The 17,379-nt window shown below is 40.9% G+C and overlaps 2 protein-coding genes across 6 annotated transcripts in view; one reads left to right on the top strand and one right to left on the bottom strand.

Annotated features, from left to right (window-relative positions):
- On the top strand, positions 1–12,029 carry LOC102308435 (acetyl-coenzyme A synthetase 2-like, mitochondrial). Of its 3 annotated transcripts, none has more exons than XM_042226330.1 (15): positions 1–221; positions 456–836; positions 1,045–1,141; positions 1,211–1,410; positions 2,274–2,449; positions 2,973–3,125; positions 3,440–3,587; positions 4,405–4,542; positions 5,172–5,264; positions 8,835–8,947; positions 9,372–9,498; positions 9,611–9,738; positions 10,460–10,523; positions 10,618–10,739; positions 10,827–12,029. In XM_042226330.1, the coding sequence occupies exons 2-15, from the start codon at positions 524–526 to the stop codon at positions 10,998–11,000; spliced, it is 2,046 nt and encodes a 681-aa protein (XP_042082264.1). In that variant the 5' UTR covers positions 1–221; positions 456–523; the 3' UTR covers positions 11,001–12,029. The 3 variants fall into 3 exon arrangements, with proteins under 3 accessions (XP_042082264.1, XP_042082261.1, XP_042082267.1); XM_042226327.1 differs by having other exon boundaries at positions 214–307; XM_042226333.1 differs by lacking the exon at positions 1–221 and having other exon boundaries at positions 345–836; positions 965–1,141.
- Positions 12,030–12,471: 442 nt separating this feature from the next.
- Positions 12,472–17,379, bottom strand: part of abcd4 (ATP-binding cassette, sub-family D (ALD), member 4) — a 12,274-nt gene continuing 7,366 nt past the window's right edge. For 2 of the 3 annotated variants that reach the window (XM_005914447.2, XM_005914448.2), the window contains exons 11-20: positions 16,583–16,674; positions 16,327–16,416; positions 15,919–16,124; positions 15,318–15,409; positions 15,153–15,189; positions 13,553–13,602; positions 13,404–13,456; positions 13,262–13,338; positions 12,983–13,098; positions 12,472–12,705 (exon numbers count right to left, since the gene is read on the bottom strand). In XM_005914447.2, coding sequence (XP_005914509.1) covers positions 12,604–12,705; positions 12,983–13,098; positions 13,262–13,338; positions 13,404–13,456; positions 13,553–13,602; positions 15,153–15,189; positions 15,318–15,409; positions 15,919–16,124; positions 16,327–16,416; positions 16,583–16,674 — 915 coding nt within the window. In that variant the 3' untranslated portion in view covers positions 12,472–12,603. Of the gene's footprint in view, positions 12,706–12,982; positions 13,099–13,261; positions 13,339–13,403; positions 13,457–13,552; positions 13,603–15,152; positions 15,190–15,317; positions 15,410–15,918; positions 16,125–16,326; positions 16,417–16,582; positions 16,675–17,379 lie in introns of those variants that run through there. The other variant, XM_014338197.2, reaches the window with a different exon arrangement.

Here is a 17,379-nt window from a genome sequence, read left to right as displayed (position 1 = left end):
GTAAAGTGAAGACATCAAAGCCAAAGTTAAACTGTACTGCGGATGTTCGTTAATATCCGGAAACAGAAGCTCAGCGAAGTTGTTTAAAGCGTTTAAATGTGAAATAATAAAGATTTGTAGATGTAAACTAAAATACGTGGCTACGATGGTCCAGCATGCAACGTAAACAGTGAGTCTTATTGTTGAAAGTGGTGGATTTGAGAAACAGTTTGTACCCAAAGGTGAGCAATGTTTGGAAAGACTTTAATGGGCTTGATTTCAACATTACTCAACTTCACGGTGAAAAACAACTTGCAACTCTGTGGGGGTGGGTTTATTTTCTTGATATGTTCACAAGTGTCGGCTCACTAGTTTGTAACCGCCCTTTAACGCATCACTCCTCAAGCCCTTCCTCTTTGAACTCTTCGGAGTTTCCAAGTTTTCAACTCTCGAAATTTAATCTGTGTAATTTCCAGGATATCTCAACGACCTCATACGTGACGGGAACATCGTCCAGCAAGCGCAGAGCACTTTCACTGACAATATGTGGCTGCCGTGCGGTTGCACTTCCAAGTACGTCGCTTCTTCTTTCGCTCGTCGGACTCTTGCTTCTTATCTCCATGTTTCGGGTCGAAGTCGGTGCAACGTCGCGGCGTTCATGCCGGAGGCTGCGGGCTTAGAGGGGGTGTCGGGCCGCGCGGCGCTGCGGGAGTTGTCCGTCTCCAACAGTGAGAGCTTCTGGGCCGCTGTGGCGCGCCACAGGCTCTGCTGGAGCACTCCTTTCCACACCGTGCAGGACTGTGACCTAAGCCGAGGCAAGATCAAGTGGTTCGAGGGAGGAAAGCTGAATGTGTCCGGTGAGATTGCGTCCACTTTTAAGTAGAATACAATAAGCATGTGTGCCATCGCACAAAGTTTTCTGTGCTCCCTTTATGTTGAGAAGCAAAGCCAGGTACTACTGTATGTCATATATCTGCACATACAGTATCCTCATGGCACTGTGCTGATTAGTACACAAGGAGACATCTGTCATCTCTCTGCGTGCTTCCTTCCGGACTCTTGCAGTGAACTGCTTGGACCGCCATGTGCACACCTGTCCTGAGAGGGTGGCTCTGATCTGGGAGAGAGATGAAAGGGGGTCAGAGATGAAGTACACGTACGGGTAAGTAGTTTGGAGTTGGTGTTGCACTGATGGTTCTGGTTCCTGAAGTTCATGAGCATGTGTTTGCAGAGAGTTGCTGGAGATGACCTGTCGACTGGGCAACCTGTTAAGGCGGCATGGTGTGAAGAGGGGGGACTGCGTCACCATCTACATGCCTACCTGCCCGCTGGCCGTGGCGTCCATGTTGGCCTGTGCCCGCATTGGTGCGGCCCACAACGTGGTGTTTGCGGGCTTCAGCGCAGATGCCCTGGCAGAGCGAATCAGGGATGGTGAGATGTTATTATTGAGCTCCTAAAGCTGCCTTAGAGCTGCACCTGTCAACATTTTAATATCACAGCGGAGCAAATGACATCATGTGCTGTGCCAGTGGGCACTACTCATCGACTCAATCTGTAGTTCCCCTCAGCAAGGTCCCCAATGTTTTATATTTAATCATTTTTGTGATTCAGTTTTGGTTCTTCATCCATGATTTTGCAACTGTCTTATTAAACGGCTCTAAAAACTAGGAATCAATATGTAACTTATGTCTTTAGGGGGCAGGGCGTGATGTTTGCATTTATAACATTACATCAAATAAGTCACAAAGTTAAAGACACTGAGTGAAGTGATCAATACTGATCATACTGCATACCGAGTGCAGTGGTTAGCTGTGAGACTTTGGGTCCTAGCATCCATACCGTTACCCATGCTGCCCACTTAAACACTGTAGTCCATAGACTCCCCACATAACAGCCGCCTACCAACTGAGCATTCAAAATGCAGCTCACCACTCTACAGAAACTCCCTTTGTCTCAAGGAGCATGGCAAACAGTCCATGGCATTGAAACAGCTCCCCCAGTTCCAAGAAATCTGACTGAGGAATCATTCGAAGAAACCTAGTTCTTAAATCAAGAGGCCCCACAGTGAAGGGAAACAGGTTGCAAAGTGCAATCATAGTTTAAGGCAGCCATAAGGAACTTATTAATTAACTACCAATGTCTCAGTGTAAAACAACCCAGAACACCTGCAAAGGGGCCATGCCTATACCCCAAACATCAGAGCTTTTTGGATACTCCAAAACATCAGACAGGCGATTTTAAACTGTTTGTTTCTTTGTGTTATTTATTCTTTTTTTTTTTTCAACTTCTTGCAGCTCAGTCCAGCACAGTCATCACGGTGAACCAGGGGGTCAGGGGTGGTAAGGTCACAGAGCTGAAAAAAACCGTGGACACAGCAGTGCAGAGCTGTCCGACAGTAAAGCAGGTTTTTGTTGCAATGAGAACAGACAATCCGGTCACCATGACGGCCAGAGACATTGCCATGGAGGAGGTGAGGGAGCAGAAAGCCAATCAAATCCTTAAAATCCAAATATAAGCTGTAGAGGGCGAAGTTGGTATTTTTGAACAAATAACCGAAAGAAGAAAAATCACAGTTTCTCATGTGAGTTTCTTTTAAATCTGATCAGTAAACAAAAACAATCAATACTAGCATGCACATTTTGCATCTTATATTATATTGTTTGCAGTGAGCAAACAAAACATTAGAAATGAGAAATTAAGAAATCTCACACTCATGTTTCATGACGAACAAGGACCTAAAGTGACTCTGGCTGAACAGCTGGAATATGTGTGTCTATGTTAGCTCTTGAAACCAGTTTTCTTAGCTAGCCTCTGCTAAACTAATCAGGAGATTGACTAGTGACTGTCCGGTATAACAACTGTGCACAGGCTCTACTGACCTCCTGGCACAGTGACAGATACAAAATCTAAACACGGGTTGTTGTGCCTTCTTGTGATCTGGCCTCAAAAATATAAATGGTGTTGTAACTGTGTTTATTCACTGCATCGTACAGGAGATGCTAAAGGAAGATGTTGTGTGTGAGCCAGCTGTCATGAACAGCGAGGACGTCCTGTTCCTCCTTTACACATCTGGCAGCACAGGGAAGCCCAAAGGTCTTGTCCACACGCAGGCTGGATACCTTCTGTATGCTGCGCTCACACACAGGGTAAACAATCACTGTTTTCATTATCGGCAAACACAGTGTTTAGCTCCCATTTCCCAACAAAGGCCATAAATGGCAAAAATGTGATGTCTAATTCCGTGTGACTATGTGTGAGAGGAAATCTCAGCCTGGTTTGCAGCACATTAAATGAGGAGGTTCTCTGAAATGTTTTTTGCATGATGGGACAGTTCAAGATTTTTGCTGTGTTCAGAAGGGTCAAATATTAGTATAATATTGAGCCACGTGATAGTGAATATTCAAAGTATTTTTATGTTTTTGTCTCGTCTAGTCCTCTAATTATTCCCTGTCATCACCAGTATGTCTTCAGCTACCACGATGGTGATGTATTTGGCTGTGTGGCGGATATTGGCTGGATAACGGGACACAGTTATGTGGTCTATGGGCCGCTGGCCAACGGGGCAACCACTGTGCTGTTTGAGAGCACTCCTATTTACCCAGACCCAGGTATGAACATGATTACAACAAAATGGAAATTATGATTTGAGGTGTCCAAATACACTATCACAAAATAAAAGGTAAAATGTTTCTTTGATGGAAAGACAATATTGTAAATTTTTGTGTTTAATGATAGTTTAAAACCCGACGAAATGAACTTATGTGAAGAAACAAGTGCTCCTATTTCATGCTATGTATTGTTTTAAAGAGAGATCAGCTGAAGTTGAACTAGTGCTGAGGTGTACCTTTGTGTAATTCCAGATTGTACCACAAGATGGTGCAGCAAACTGCCGTGTGAGGGATTTATGATACCGTGTTTGCGTTTCTTTGCATAGCTTTATGACTGTGCAGAGTGAAGGATTATTGATATGCAGTCATATGAAAAACCAGCAGTGTGTAGCTTCCCATGGTTGACACCGTATGCAGGTTGAATGCTGATTGGCTGAAAAGTAAGCCAGAACAGGAAGTGATAGCCGAGTGTCTCACATGGTGGGAGAAGTAGCATGAAAAGTGATTGGTTTAACACTCGGCTCTTTGTTGGTTATGGCTTGCTGAAGGACTGATAAAAACACAAACAAGAGTAGTGTGCAGACTGTTTGTGACACTGCCCCCTGGTGACAGTAAACAGCTACAACATGTAGATGACAATCTGCAAAGTTTTCCATTGTTTGAGCCGTTATTGGCACGGAAAAAGGCAAAGCTTCTTCAAGTGATAGGTTTTTAAAAATAAATATAAAAAACTGTTTAAAGGTTCGGTTTTTAGGCTACTGCTTTATCCTAAACCCAAAAGTTAAAAAAATAAATCAACATTTTGTCTTGTTCACAGGAAGATACTGGGACATGGTTGAGAGACTCAAGATCAACCAGTTTTATGGGGCCCCCACAGCAATCCGCCTGCTGCTCAAGTATGGAGATCAGTGGGTGAACAAGTACGACCGCTCCACCCTCAAAACCCTCGGGTCTGGTATGTGAAACGGGACGCTTAGAAAGAATAAGTATTTTTTTCACCTGGTTCTCATTTGTGTAGCAATAGACATGAAGCCATGAGGCGGTTATAGACAGAGAGTTGCTGTGTAAAAAGTTTTAAGCCATCTCTAATTTCTTTGTGTTGAAAGAGACTTTCCAGCATTTTTTTTTTTCTTGAGCAATAGTTCAAGATTTCTGAAGGTCTTTTAAAGTTTTTCTTTGGATACTGGCTGCTTTTTCACTTATTTTCTGTCCGGGCCTTGTGCCTGACAATTTTTCGAGGAAATTTTCTTTTTTGGTTGTTTATTCAAATCTAAAATGCCAACTATAACACACTTTGGCAGGCATAAAATACTGTTTTTGCGCCAACAAGATTACTCATAAAGAGCTATTAGCCAATAACTTGCCAAATCTTAGCATGGTGTAGTATGTCCTCCTTAAGCAAGTCAAGACGAGGGGAAACACGGAGAAAAGGCTAAAGTTTGCCGAATGACTCAAGAGCTGGACTGAACCGCTCTGCTCCCAAAGAAAGTCTGTCTCTGTGGAAGCAAATTGTAAAGAAATGACAGGTGGCTGAATACTTTTGCACAGTACCGTATGATTTAAGCTATTCTTGTCTGTCTGCAGTGGGCGAGCCGATCAACACCGAAGCATGGGAGTGGTACCACAGAGTGGTCGGGGACGGACGCTGTCCTGTGGTGGACACCTGGTGGCAGACCGGTAACCGAACACACAGAAGTGACAGGTTTATTCACCGCATTTTACAACACTACACTACATTTTACAGTAGCACAAACTCAGCTGGATACTTCAGAAATTTAAATATTAGATTATTGGAAAGAGTAAAGTTACAAAGTTCTGTATTTATTTATTTTTTTTAATGCAGCTGTCTGCATAAAACAACCAAAGAGACTAAGGCTGGTTAAAATACCAGTGAGTCAGCTGGACCCTGGTGTCCTAAGTTATTTGCAGTTAATAACTGGTAATTATTAACAATCAGTGGATTGAAGTTATTGTTTCTTGCGTAGCGATGTGATTACAGCACGTTTGAGAGAAACGGCGAGAATCCCAGCCTGTAAAGAGGCGTTGATCATACTTCTCAAATGATGTATAGAACAATGAGATACAGATGTGTAGTCTATAGTCTGTCCTACTCTCCTTATATTGCCCTGTATTCTCTAGCTGATCTGTAATAATTCCTTTTTTGTGCTCACATTGAATTTTCATGCTTCACGGTGAGTCTTAGAACATTCCTCATTCCTAATCCTTCCACAATGGGAACTTACTGTAAGGTCATGAACTCCTCCTCAAACACAGCCACGTCTGCAGACACTAAAACAGTCCATCTTAAAGGGGAGAGAAGCTGCCTGAGTCCCTGTAGCAATAACAGTGTTACGTAATGTGTGTGAGACAGAGAGAGGGAGAGAGACATTTCTCTTCTCTTAGGAGTTAAAAATCAAACCACGTGTTTTCTTCTCAGACTTAAAGATTATTTCAGAAGCGGTTCAGGAAACCAAAGGAATGAGATTTTTTTTTAAAAAAGAAAAAAAAGAAGAAAATTCAGTGGCTTTAACACTCAAGTCATCCACCACCAAAGCGGGGATAAGGACATTTAGATCTGAAGAGGATGCACTTCTCCTGTGGACTAGTCTGTGGTGCCAAACCAAAAACATGTGACTCCAACACTGAGTATCCAAACGTAAAAACAGGTTGGACTTTCACAAAATGTTAGGATAAACGTGACGAGTCTCCGTTTCACCAATTTATTCTGCTCACGTCAACAAACACGCTAACTTGTCTGCCTTGTGGCCTTACTTGGAATGCTGAGATAAACCTTTCCCACACAGAGGTCTCACCAGCCCGCCTACGCTCGGTTCTGTAATTCTGGCAGATATCAGAACAAAAGTGCTGCTTTTGTACTGGCTTTTGTACATCCTCCTTGTTTGTGTACACACAGTTAAAACACACTTGCAGTGCTGTGGAAAAAGTATTTGCCCCCTTCCTGATTTTTTTTTTTTTTTTACCTATTTGACACAATTAACTGCTTCAAATAATTAGACAAATTGTAATATTATACAAATAAAACCATCATAAATACAAAATGCAGTTTTATAAATGATGATTTAATTTATTAAAGGAATAAAACTATCTGACCCTGTATTGAAAAGCAATTGCACCCGGCTTGTTAAATCATGAATTAACTGTGATTAACCTCATTTTTTTGTATTTACCCTCAAGGTAACTTTGTCTAATATTAAATTGTTTGATCTAAAAGATGTAAGTGTGACAAATATACAAAAAACAGACAAACAAACGGGAAGCTAGGATGTAGCCAGAACCAGTTTATCAGGCAGGCACTGCTGCTTAATCATATTTATTATATTTTATTATTTATTAAAGCTCCAAACCAAAATGTTCTCATAAGTTTTCTTTTCTACTCTTTCACACAATTGCTTTTTTATCTTTATTTTCTTTTACATAGGGTTATCAGAAGGTAGCAGAAACGTCTACCCCCTTCCTTTTTATTGGTCAGTTGTGGCAGTTAGCTTGTTTCGACAGCAGGATGCACATGTTGTGACTGCAGAATTTATGCAGAAGTTTCCACTGGAAAGAAGAACTTGCAAAATAAACGTGTCCTTCAGCGTTTGATGACTGAAAGACTCCAAAATGCTGCACAAGTGTAGCATTGGATGGGACATAATAACATCATGTTAGAAATCAGCTGATTTTGCTAATAATGTCAGTTATCTCTTCATTAGATTGCGTAATGACCTAATGGTGCAGAGCAGGGTTAATTACCATACAAATGGCAAAAGTCCATAATTAATTGACGATAATTAAACATTAGAGCATCATGAGCTTGAGAATTACAGACACAGATATGACCTAAATACCCTACTTCTGTAAAAAGGATTATGTTGTTATGTTATTTTCATGGTCCAGTGTTTTCAATTAGGGCTAAGTGGCATTATTCATAAATGCCATTTGGTTGATCTGGAAGCAAGTAGCCTGTTTAGAGAGGAAAATGGATTTTGAGCCGTTGCTGGCGTACAGCCTCCATGTAGGATGATCCAGGACTGGAGAGGTGAGAGGACAGAGGATGATGGGAGCTTGAAAAGTAGCTTCAATCAGCGCAAATGAAGGGGGAAAATAGCTTAGTGTATTTAAACTTTCAGACACATGATGCCATCTAATCACTGGAAAAAGAGATAACCTAGTTGTGTCCAAAGTCAGCAAAATTCAAACTGGAAGCCGGGCTTCCTGTCTCCGGTTTTTATACTTAACTGCCTGTGTGCTCGACCTGGACTGTTTTTGTTAATCACATTGTTTCTTGGGACTGTGAAGCAACGACTCTCACAGTTACAGCTGATGTAAACAGGATGCCAGTGGCTAATGCTATTGTCGAATCATCTGTTGTGTCCTATTTTGTAGAAAGTCCCCTCTGTTGCTACCAACACCACCAGGAGGATTACCAGAGGTCCCTGATGTCCACGCAGACCTAATAGCATTTAATTTACTTAGTATGGCTGTAATTCCACAATCTACATCTGTAGCAATGAGAAGGGCTTACAGTAGATTCACAAACTGCGATTTATTGAACTATGACAACATGTATGGGAATGCAGTATATTAGGCAAAAACAGAGTTCGTACAAGTGATATGACCGCCTTTATTCTTCAGTTCTTCAGTTCATAATTCACGTTATGGCAATAAATATCAGGTTTTCAGCTAATAACTCTTTGGGAGTTTAAAAATACTGTTTTGTGTGTGTCAAAGTGTGTTAGCTTTGGTATGCTGCTACTAAAAAGTGCCTAAATTGGTTCTTTGTCTGTTGTGTGTAGACACAACACTGGTTCATCCCTTGAGTTAGGTACCTTTTATGCTTGAATGATTCATAGATCAGTGTTAAGTGGCTTAATAAACAAAACAAAATCCTCTGAGCAACATTAAATTGGCAAAAACTGTTTAAATCAATGTGGCTAAGCAGAGAAATACGATGTATACTGAACACATCGCTGGGCAAAGTGCGGATCTTTGGGGAACATCTCTACCAAGTTTAAAATAAAATTTATAATAATACTAATAATAATTGCCATAGCTAACAGTGGGATGTAATTTATTCCTTTGTACTATTAAATTTACTAAATGTGTCTGTCTGGAAAGCTTATTAAAGATTTTTATATACACTAACCAGCTGGCATGGGGCTGAGTGTGAGGGACAGGGCAGAGTAATCTGAAGGAAAAATGTTGAAATATATTCACACTTTACTCGCTCTGCTCTGTTCTCAGAGACGGGTGGCATCTGCATCGCACCAAGGCCATCAGACCCAGACGCAGAGATTGTCCCAGGAATGGCTATGCGACCCTTTTTTGGCATTAACCCGGTGCTTATGGACACTGAGGTGTGTGTGTGCGCTGTTCCTGCAAATGTTGGATGGCTGGGAACGACCTGGGAGATGGGCTCAGATTAGGATTATAAAATAGCCACCAGCTGTGTCACTTTTGATACTCCTCCCACTCCCACGATCAGGCCAAGTGTGTGCATGCCAAACTCCCTATTAAAAATCTGTCGCTCTGTTTTGTGCTGATTGAGGTTGCTTTAGCATTTGCAAAGCACAGATTGTGCTGACAGTTGGAGTGATGTCCCTGAGCCAGTCTTTTTTTTTTCTGCTTCTCATAACCAAAACATAGCAAAAAAAAAAAAATCACCCAGTGAGCTAAATGAGGTTTAATGTAGCATTTCTGTGTGTCCTAGGAATGGTTTAGAAGTTTTGTAACACTGTTTTTTTCTGGTTAACATTTAGCATTGTTTTTGGATTTCTTCAGGGCGAAGTGCTGACTTCCAACAACACATCCGGAGCCCTGTGTATGGCTCAACCTTGGCCTGGTATGGCCAGAACCATTCATAACGACCACCAGAGATTTATTGACACGTACTTCCAGCCTTATCCTGGTACAGTTTTACGAGTTCAGGAACAGACCGCCTCTGTTTTCTTAATGTCTGTTTTCACAGAAAGAGAAATGTACAGTCTCTAAATCCTTCTGTACTGGTGCACATAATATAGGTTACTTCTTTACTGGTGACGGTGCCTATCGGTCTGAGGAGGGGTACTACCAGATCACCGGCCGCCTTGATGATGTCATTAACGTGAGCGGTCACAGGATAGGGACAGCAGAGATAGAGGACGTAGTGGTAAGGCCAATAACTGATTAACTTGAATGTCTTGCATTTCAAAAGCTCAGAGATACCTGATTAAACAAGGTTCACAGCTCTGAGCTTAAAAAGCAAAAAACACGTCATCTTTAAAGTTGAGTCCTTATTAAGCTCACAATGCATCTTTCTCTGGGAGCCCCAGAGCAATCTTCAATTTCTCTGTAAAACTGACCTGACTTTTATGTTGAGGAGCATCACTGCTAATGGGAGCATGGTCCGGCTACAGCCCACAGCCTAAATAGTAATGCGCTGTAGAGCTCAATTATCAGCTCATCACTTCGCTGATATTACAGATCAATATTAACTATTTGCCCATCTATAAATATTGGCATTTATAACGGTCAGAAAAAGAAAACAAAAGAAGACGCCCTTCAAACATGTTGTTGACATTGCACACTGTGTCCACCAGAGGGCAATCTTCAACTTCTCAGTTGGAAAGCCCCAAAATGCAATAAACAGCCGATTCGAATGGAGGTGGGCGGAGCCAAAATGAGTAAATAAATTACTACATATTACAAATGTTATAAATCTGTTCAAGTTTACTGTATCTGAAAGAAAAAACATATTGGCTGATATATCAGATGCACTATATGGTTGTTGTTTAATTTTTTTGTTTTAAAGCAATAGTTTAATGCCTTTCTAGAAGAACCACAAAGTATGAAGATGCTGAATTTATCCTGTTTGTGACTTCTGTAAACAGAATCAGTGTCCTGCAGTGGCTGAATCTGCTGTCGTAGGGTATACACACAGCATCAAAGGACAAGGTAAGAAACTCAGCACAGTTCCTTTCAGTGTAAATCAGTCAGCAATGTGTTTTGCTAAATGTAGCAGATAAATGTGTGATTTTTGCATCGTCAGGTGTCTACGCCTTTGTGGTGCTTAAAAAAGGCATCGATGTACAAGAGGCAGACTTGTCGAGGCAGCTAAACGGCATGGTATCTGAAAAGATCGCCAAGTACGCTTCTCCGGATTTCATCCAGGTAATTTTGTAGTGCTGACTTGAAAATGCTGGCAGTCATGATCTGACTTTATTTAATAACTTCTCATTGTGTTGGTATTCGTCACAGTTTGCCAAGCGTCTGCCAAAAACCCGCTCGGGTAAGATAATGCGACGGGTGCTGCGTAAAGTTGTGGAGAGCGACTTGGAGGGTTTGGGCGACCTCAGTACTCTGGATGATCCTGCAGCAGTTCAGGAGATCATTCAAGGTCACGAGAAACTCTTGAGTAAAAATCGACCATAAGGTGTTTTCTGAAGGAGAGAAGAGTGCACAAGGCAAGCTTGCATGTTGCACTCCATTTTCATGAACCAGACCTGTGCCTTTGTATGAACACATATTTTTAATAGCCAGATCATTCCGATAGGCTCTTTTAAAATCTGTCTACACTCTCCAGATAAACCAGACCCACAAAACCTTTAAAAAGTTCCCACCTAACCTCCCAGAACTTTTTACAAAATAATGTTATTTCATGAAGCCAGATGAAATTTCAATTTTTGGACTATTTTACAAGTTCTATCCCCTTTAAGAAAGGGAAACATGGAATTTTCAGGGTTGGAAAAACAAATGTCAATGTCAAATTTGACTATTTAAAAACTGCAAACGAATTAATTTTACACAAAAATTCAAACTCTAAATCCAAAATCTTGTTTTTGTTCGGCACAATTTTCTAACCTTGAGCTTCAATGTCACAAGAGGTGGTATAGAGTCAGAGAAAAAAATTGCACCAAATTATTGTCTATGACACACTAACGGGAAAAAAGCATTGCTTGGTGATAATTCGCTACAGAGAAACTCAAAATGTGCACTTTAGGTAAACTTTAAAGGGTCGTATCACCATATGGGATTAGAGTCTGGCTGAAAGAATTTACTACATATGAGAGGTCTCTTTTTAGCCTACATTTTGATAGGATGATTTTTCTATCAGTGATTCTTAGGGTCAAAACTAATTTTCTATTGTTTCAAATTTCATATATCAGGTAGGAGATGGCATTTTTGAGCCATCACATGCCAGAAGAAATAATGTGATTTTAAAAAGCACAAAATGTTGATGTACTTCAAGCTGGGATCATAGTATGAAGGCATAATTTTGTTTGCCTTCATCAAATATACAAATTTTCATGTGAGCAGACATACCGACATTTCTTAGAAGGAATTAAAAAGAATATTGTGTGAAAGTCTGTTTATTACACAGTAATAACCGTTTTCCCATTGGAAATGTTGTACACTAAGCTACTGTAAAGTCACATAAATGCATTAAAGATTTACAGAGTTGTTTTTGTTTTTATCTTAAAATGTGAACTTTATGTGGGACCAGAACTTTTTGAGTGGTGTGACACACGAGCCTTCTTCAAACTATTAAAGTACCTCTGTTAACAGAACAAAGTGTGCTGTCTGAGAGCACTGGAATGTTAGCGAGTGACACGGCGAGGACCCTTTACGTTCCTTATTCCCCACACTGATAGATGATGTTGAGTCAATAGTATATAATTTAATACAATGTAATCACAGCCTTACAGTACACCCCACATCTATATACCTTATCTCTTCAGCATGTGTTCGATTATCTTTTTCTTAAAAATATTTAGATTAAAAGCACCGTCTCCACTGAAGACCAGGTCAGTCTAGAAGCTGCCATTTTTGGGGATAACAGATGGCATACACAAAAGCAACAGAACCAAGAAGTGATTGGGTGAAATTCCAGTTTTCTTTTTTAAGTCCACACACTAAAAATCAAAAGTTAATAGTGGATTAGTTTGATTTGGTTCTAGGAAGAATTTTCACATTCTTCTAAAGACACTGTGTAAACATAAACACTGGTTAAAGCATTTCAAATAGATGGCCGCAGTCACATTGCTTCATCTTTGAGACTGAGGTTTCCGCTAGCTCCTTTTAACTTTGTTAACTCCCATCGGCCTTCTCCACACAGCTTCAGCTGGACATCATGGTACTGGAAAAACAAAGTTTCACATAATGTAGTAACAGTTGGACAGATCTAAGAACAAGGTAAGAGAAGGCAGGTGAAACTAAGCCACAAGAATGTATTGCTGATCAACTTTACTCTTTTTGGAGATGTGGAAGAGTCATACAAAGCAACCCACTTACTGGGATTTGGCTCAACAACAGTGACTAAAGCAAAAGATGTATCCAAGAACAGCAAAAGTTTTGAGTGTGCAGGCTGTAATTTCCGCCAGTTATCCTAACTGGAGTCGGGATGTTTGGCCTACCTTCTCCAGGCTGCTGCGATGTCCCAGACTGACCAAAGTCATGCCCAGCTGTTTGCAAGTCCGGTACAGCTGTGCTTCCGCCTCCTCGGTCAAAGCACTAGTGGCTTCATCTAAAACTAAAGTTCAAACACCAGAAAATTGCAGACTAGAACACATCAGTCCGGTAAACACAGCAAACAGCCTCAGCTCACTTGAACCACACACTCAGCACGACTAAAAACTTCATCAGTGCATGCATGTTTTCTTGAGATGCTCTAGCGAGTATCCAGAGGAGCATACTTGCATATTTGGGCTGCAGGTAGAAGAGTCGTGCAAAGGAGAGACGCTGCATTTCACCTGGAGACAGAACATCATACCTGCAGAGAACAAAAACAAGCTTGAGGAAGTATTACACAGTTTTACTTCTTTAATTGTTTCTTACCAGTTCCAATCCACTTTCTCATCCAGCCCGCCCGTCCGTTTCAGCAGACTGGACTGCACACACATCAAGGTTTTATTTAGCATGAGTGAAAATGAAAAGTAATTTCATGAAATAACATGCATTGGAGATGAAAGCAGAATTTATCTCACCACTCCGGCTAGTTCCAAGAATTGTATAATTCTGTCATCATCCACCGACCCTGAAAACATGACATGTAATTCTGGTTTTTCTTGAATTCTCTACAGCACTGCCATTTAGTATCAACAATCCTCAGTAAAATAAATACGCGCGCGCACACGCACACACAATTTATTTGTAAAAAATAAAAATATGTTGATTCTGGATTTGGTCGAACAGCTCATTGCTAAAGAGGTTAATTTACAATAGAAGATCCTGAGGTACTTAAAGAGGGCTCTTTAGAGAGGCTGAGCTTTCTTCTTAACAACTTAAGAACTTGTAGAATTAAAGTGTAGTGGAAATTCATGTGCTCAGAAACATGGAAACTGTTGTCAGAGAGCACAGACAAACTGTCCTGTGTAATCAGTCAAAAAAAACCAAAAAAGAACTGCAGGGAACGCATTGATGGGAACTGCACCCTAACTGAAAAGAAGTCTGCAGCAGATAGTGAGGACAGCAGAGATGATCATTGGAGGCCCTCTCACATCCATCTCCCAACTCTATAACAGACCCATCATCCGACGTGCAAACAGCATAGTGAAGGACACTTTCCATCCCTCACATGCACTGTTCTCCCTCCTTCCATCTGGCAGACGGTTTCGCAGCATTAAAAACCGTAACGACCAGACACTGCAAGAGCTTCTTCCCCCAAGCAGTCAGAGCCCTCAACTCACTACCATAAAAGGACTGATATAAACATACACCTCTACAAACACCTTACAATACTCATCAAAAGACTCAAAAACAAAAACTTCCACAAATCCACTACAAACTGGACCTGGGAACAATATGCTTACTTGAACACTCAGTCACATAGTTCTGAACACACATCTAAATTATATTATATTTGCACATTTTGCACATCTTTGTCATGCCTCGTCAATAATATCCTAACGATAACTTGAAACTGGTATTCAATACCTACTGCACATTCCACTTTGTATTGTCTCTGTCCTGTCTTTGTTTATCTTTGTTTATCGTACAGTTAATATTGTATAGTTACCATTATAGTATTGTATAGTTAGTAATTAGTACCTTTTTAGCCCTAATTTTATCAAAACCTAGCATGTTATTTATTTGTAATTCCTAGTTTTATATCTCTTGGAGATATATCTTTTATATATTTATAAATGGACCATGGGGGGTTTAGGGTGAAACAGCATTTCGGTACACTGTATACAGTGTATACTACTGTACTGACAATAAAGCTGTTGAATCTTGAATCTTGATGATTTCAGCAAGACAAAGCTGAAGCAAAAGGAACTGAGTGCAGTGCTGTCCTGCCTGCCACCGACAGCATTTGTAGCAAAGATTACAACAAAGGAAAGGCCCAAACCGCTGAGCAGCTGAGACACTAAGTGGCACAGGGACAATGAGTCCTGCCACATTCAAAACTGCAGCAACCGTTCTCCCCAGTTTTGACACACTTAAAGGTGTTGTTTTAAAAGAAAGGCAGATGTAACACAGTGATGAGCTTGTCTCTGTCCCAACAAAATACACCACACACACAGATTAACTAATAGAGTAGTTTTCCTCTGGCTAATTAGCTGTTGATCACATGTAATACAATACCTGATGCAGGGTAAATATCCTTCAGTGGGTAGATCACCTGTTGGAAACAAGTGTTTCAGTAAATTCAGTAATTAAAGTTTTTCTTTTTTCTTTTTTAGATATAAACATATCAGCGCTTTATATAAAAGACAAAATTTGTAGAAAAACAGCACAATAAGAAGAGACCTGCTCACGCAGAGTGCCATCGGTCAGGTAGGGTTTCTGTGGCAGGAAGAGCGTTCCTCTGGGCCCAAAGCACGTGGTCATCTGGACAAAGCCTGAGGGAAAATGAAGGACAGACAGCTGAATGAATATATTTGTGCTTTACAGTTTCTATTTGATGGCTTTACACTGCCTTCTCATATCTCTCCCAATCAAAATAAATAAATAAACAAAAACAAGCTAGTAAATTTATTTACCCCCATATCGTGGCTTTTTAAAAACATAAAATTTAATGTAATGGAACCTTTGTTGTTGCTATTGTTCCTCAAGTCAGTGAAGTGCAGTACTGATGAGTTGTCAACAATACATGACAACATCCGTGTAAAACTATGATCTGTTTTTCATGTTCATACTTGCCATATACAAATCTCTTTGAATAACTCAGACTCAGTTTCTTTGTTATTTATGTATTTTTCCCATCATTCTTAGTCCCCCCCCCCATGTTATGCATTGTTATTATTGCCCTTTTTGTGCCGTCTTCGCTTCTCCCGATTTGCTAAAGAGTTAATACAATAATAAAAAAAGATCAAATTAGGCCAAACAGTCTCAGTTCTTCTGCTCTCACCGCTGTGTGCTTCCCAGAGACGATTGAGGACCCGCAGCAGTGAAGTCTTGCCGGTGCCCGTGTTCCCCACCACCAACAGATGACTTCCCTGGCTGATTTTCAGATTCAGGTCCTCCACCAGCAGCTCGTCGGAGAAAGGGGATTTGTATGAAAGATGGTCCACGATGAAGGCCGTGTCCACTGGGCCTGCGTGGATGTTGAAGTCACTGTGTGGAGAGGTGGTGATGTGTGATGTAGTTGAGGCTCAGAGGTTCTGGTATAAACATGAATTTTTACCATCTTTTCCCATTTCCATTTCTGTAGGTTTAATGTAATCTAATAAATTCTCCTCACATGCAGCCTGCTTCTTAAATCATCACACTGTGCTTCTTTTTTTAACGCAGCAGAGAATAATGTGCCCACACAAACCTGTCAAAGTCGTAGCTTTCTCCTGATGCTGGGTCGTAGTCGCACTGCTTGCGTAGGATGTCATCCATCACCTCCCTCAGCTCCCCGATCCTGACCGCAACACACACACACACGCACACACACACGCACGCACACACGCACACACACACACACACACACGCACACACACACGGTTATGGAAAGGTGGACGGTATACACAAATCCTGCTGTCATCATTTGTCCTCAAAGAGGTGAATTTAAGTATGCAGCCTGATACCTGTGGGTGTATCCAGCCACATCTGACAGAGTAGTTGACAGGTCTATTAACTGCGTGAAACCATTTATCAAGTAGATGCACACAAAGGCGTTCTGAATGTGAACAAGGAGAGGGAATAAGAAGCAGAGAGTCAATAAGAGACAAGGTTTGTTTGTTTTTTCAAAAGGTCTGCATGCACAACAAAACATTCGGAAGTCAAATCTGTGTGCAGCGCAAGAGATGGCGTTTACGTTTTTTGAGGGGATAATAAGGATTTTGGTGCCACCTAGTGGGTAAACTACTCTACTAACAAACATGATGGATTTCCTCTTTCAGCCCCACTATAAGGAAAACATTAGGACAGTGTGCACTCATGCAAGACAGCAGTTTTGGATTTTATCTTCTAATTTAGTACTGATGTCATCAGGTTAAAAATATGCACAGATACTCAGAACTATCTGGCTCCCACATATTGAAGTAGCCACTTCATTAGGTACACTTGTTCAGCAGCTTATTATTGCAACTCTTGACATAGCCAATCACATGGCAATGCTTTTATACATGCAGACATGGTCAAAACATCTTGCTGAAGTTTTAGCTAAGCATCAGAATGAGGAAGAAGGTGAATTTGAACATGGGATGGTTCTAGGTACCAGACCGGTTTGTGTGAGGATTTTACAAACTGTTGCCTCTGCTGAGATTATCCTCAATTCAATTCAATTCAATTTTATTTATATAGCGCCAAACCACAACATAAGTCGCCTCAAGGCGCTTCATAGATACAGAGAAAAAAAACCCAACAATCATATGACCCCCTA

The sequence above is a fragment of the Haplochromis burtoni genome, unplaced genomic scaffold, assembly GCF_018398535.1.
Source record: "Haplochromis burtoni strain Fernald_Lab_line unplaced genomic scaffold, NCSU_Asbu1 Contig_8, whole genome shotgun sequence".
NCBI lineage: Eukaryota > Metazoa > Chordata > Actinopteri > Cichliformes > Cichlidae > Haplochromis > Haplochromis burtoni.
This window is presented reverse-complemented; position numbering and strand designations above follow the sequence as displayed.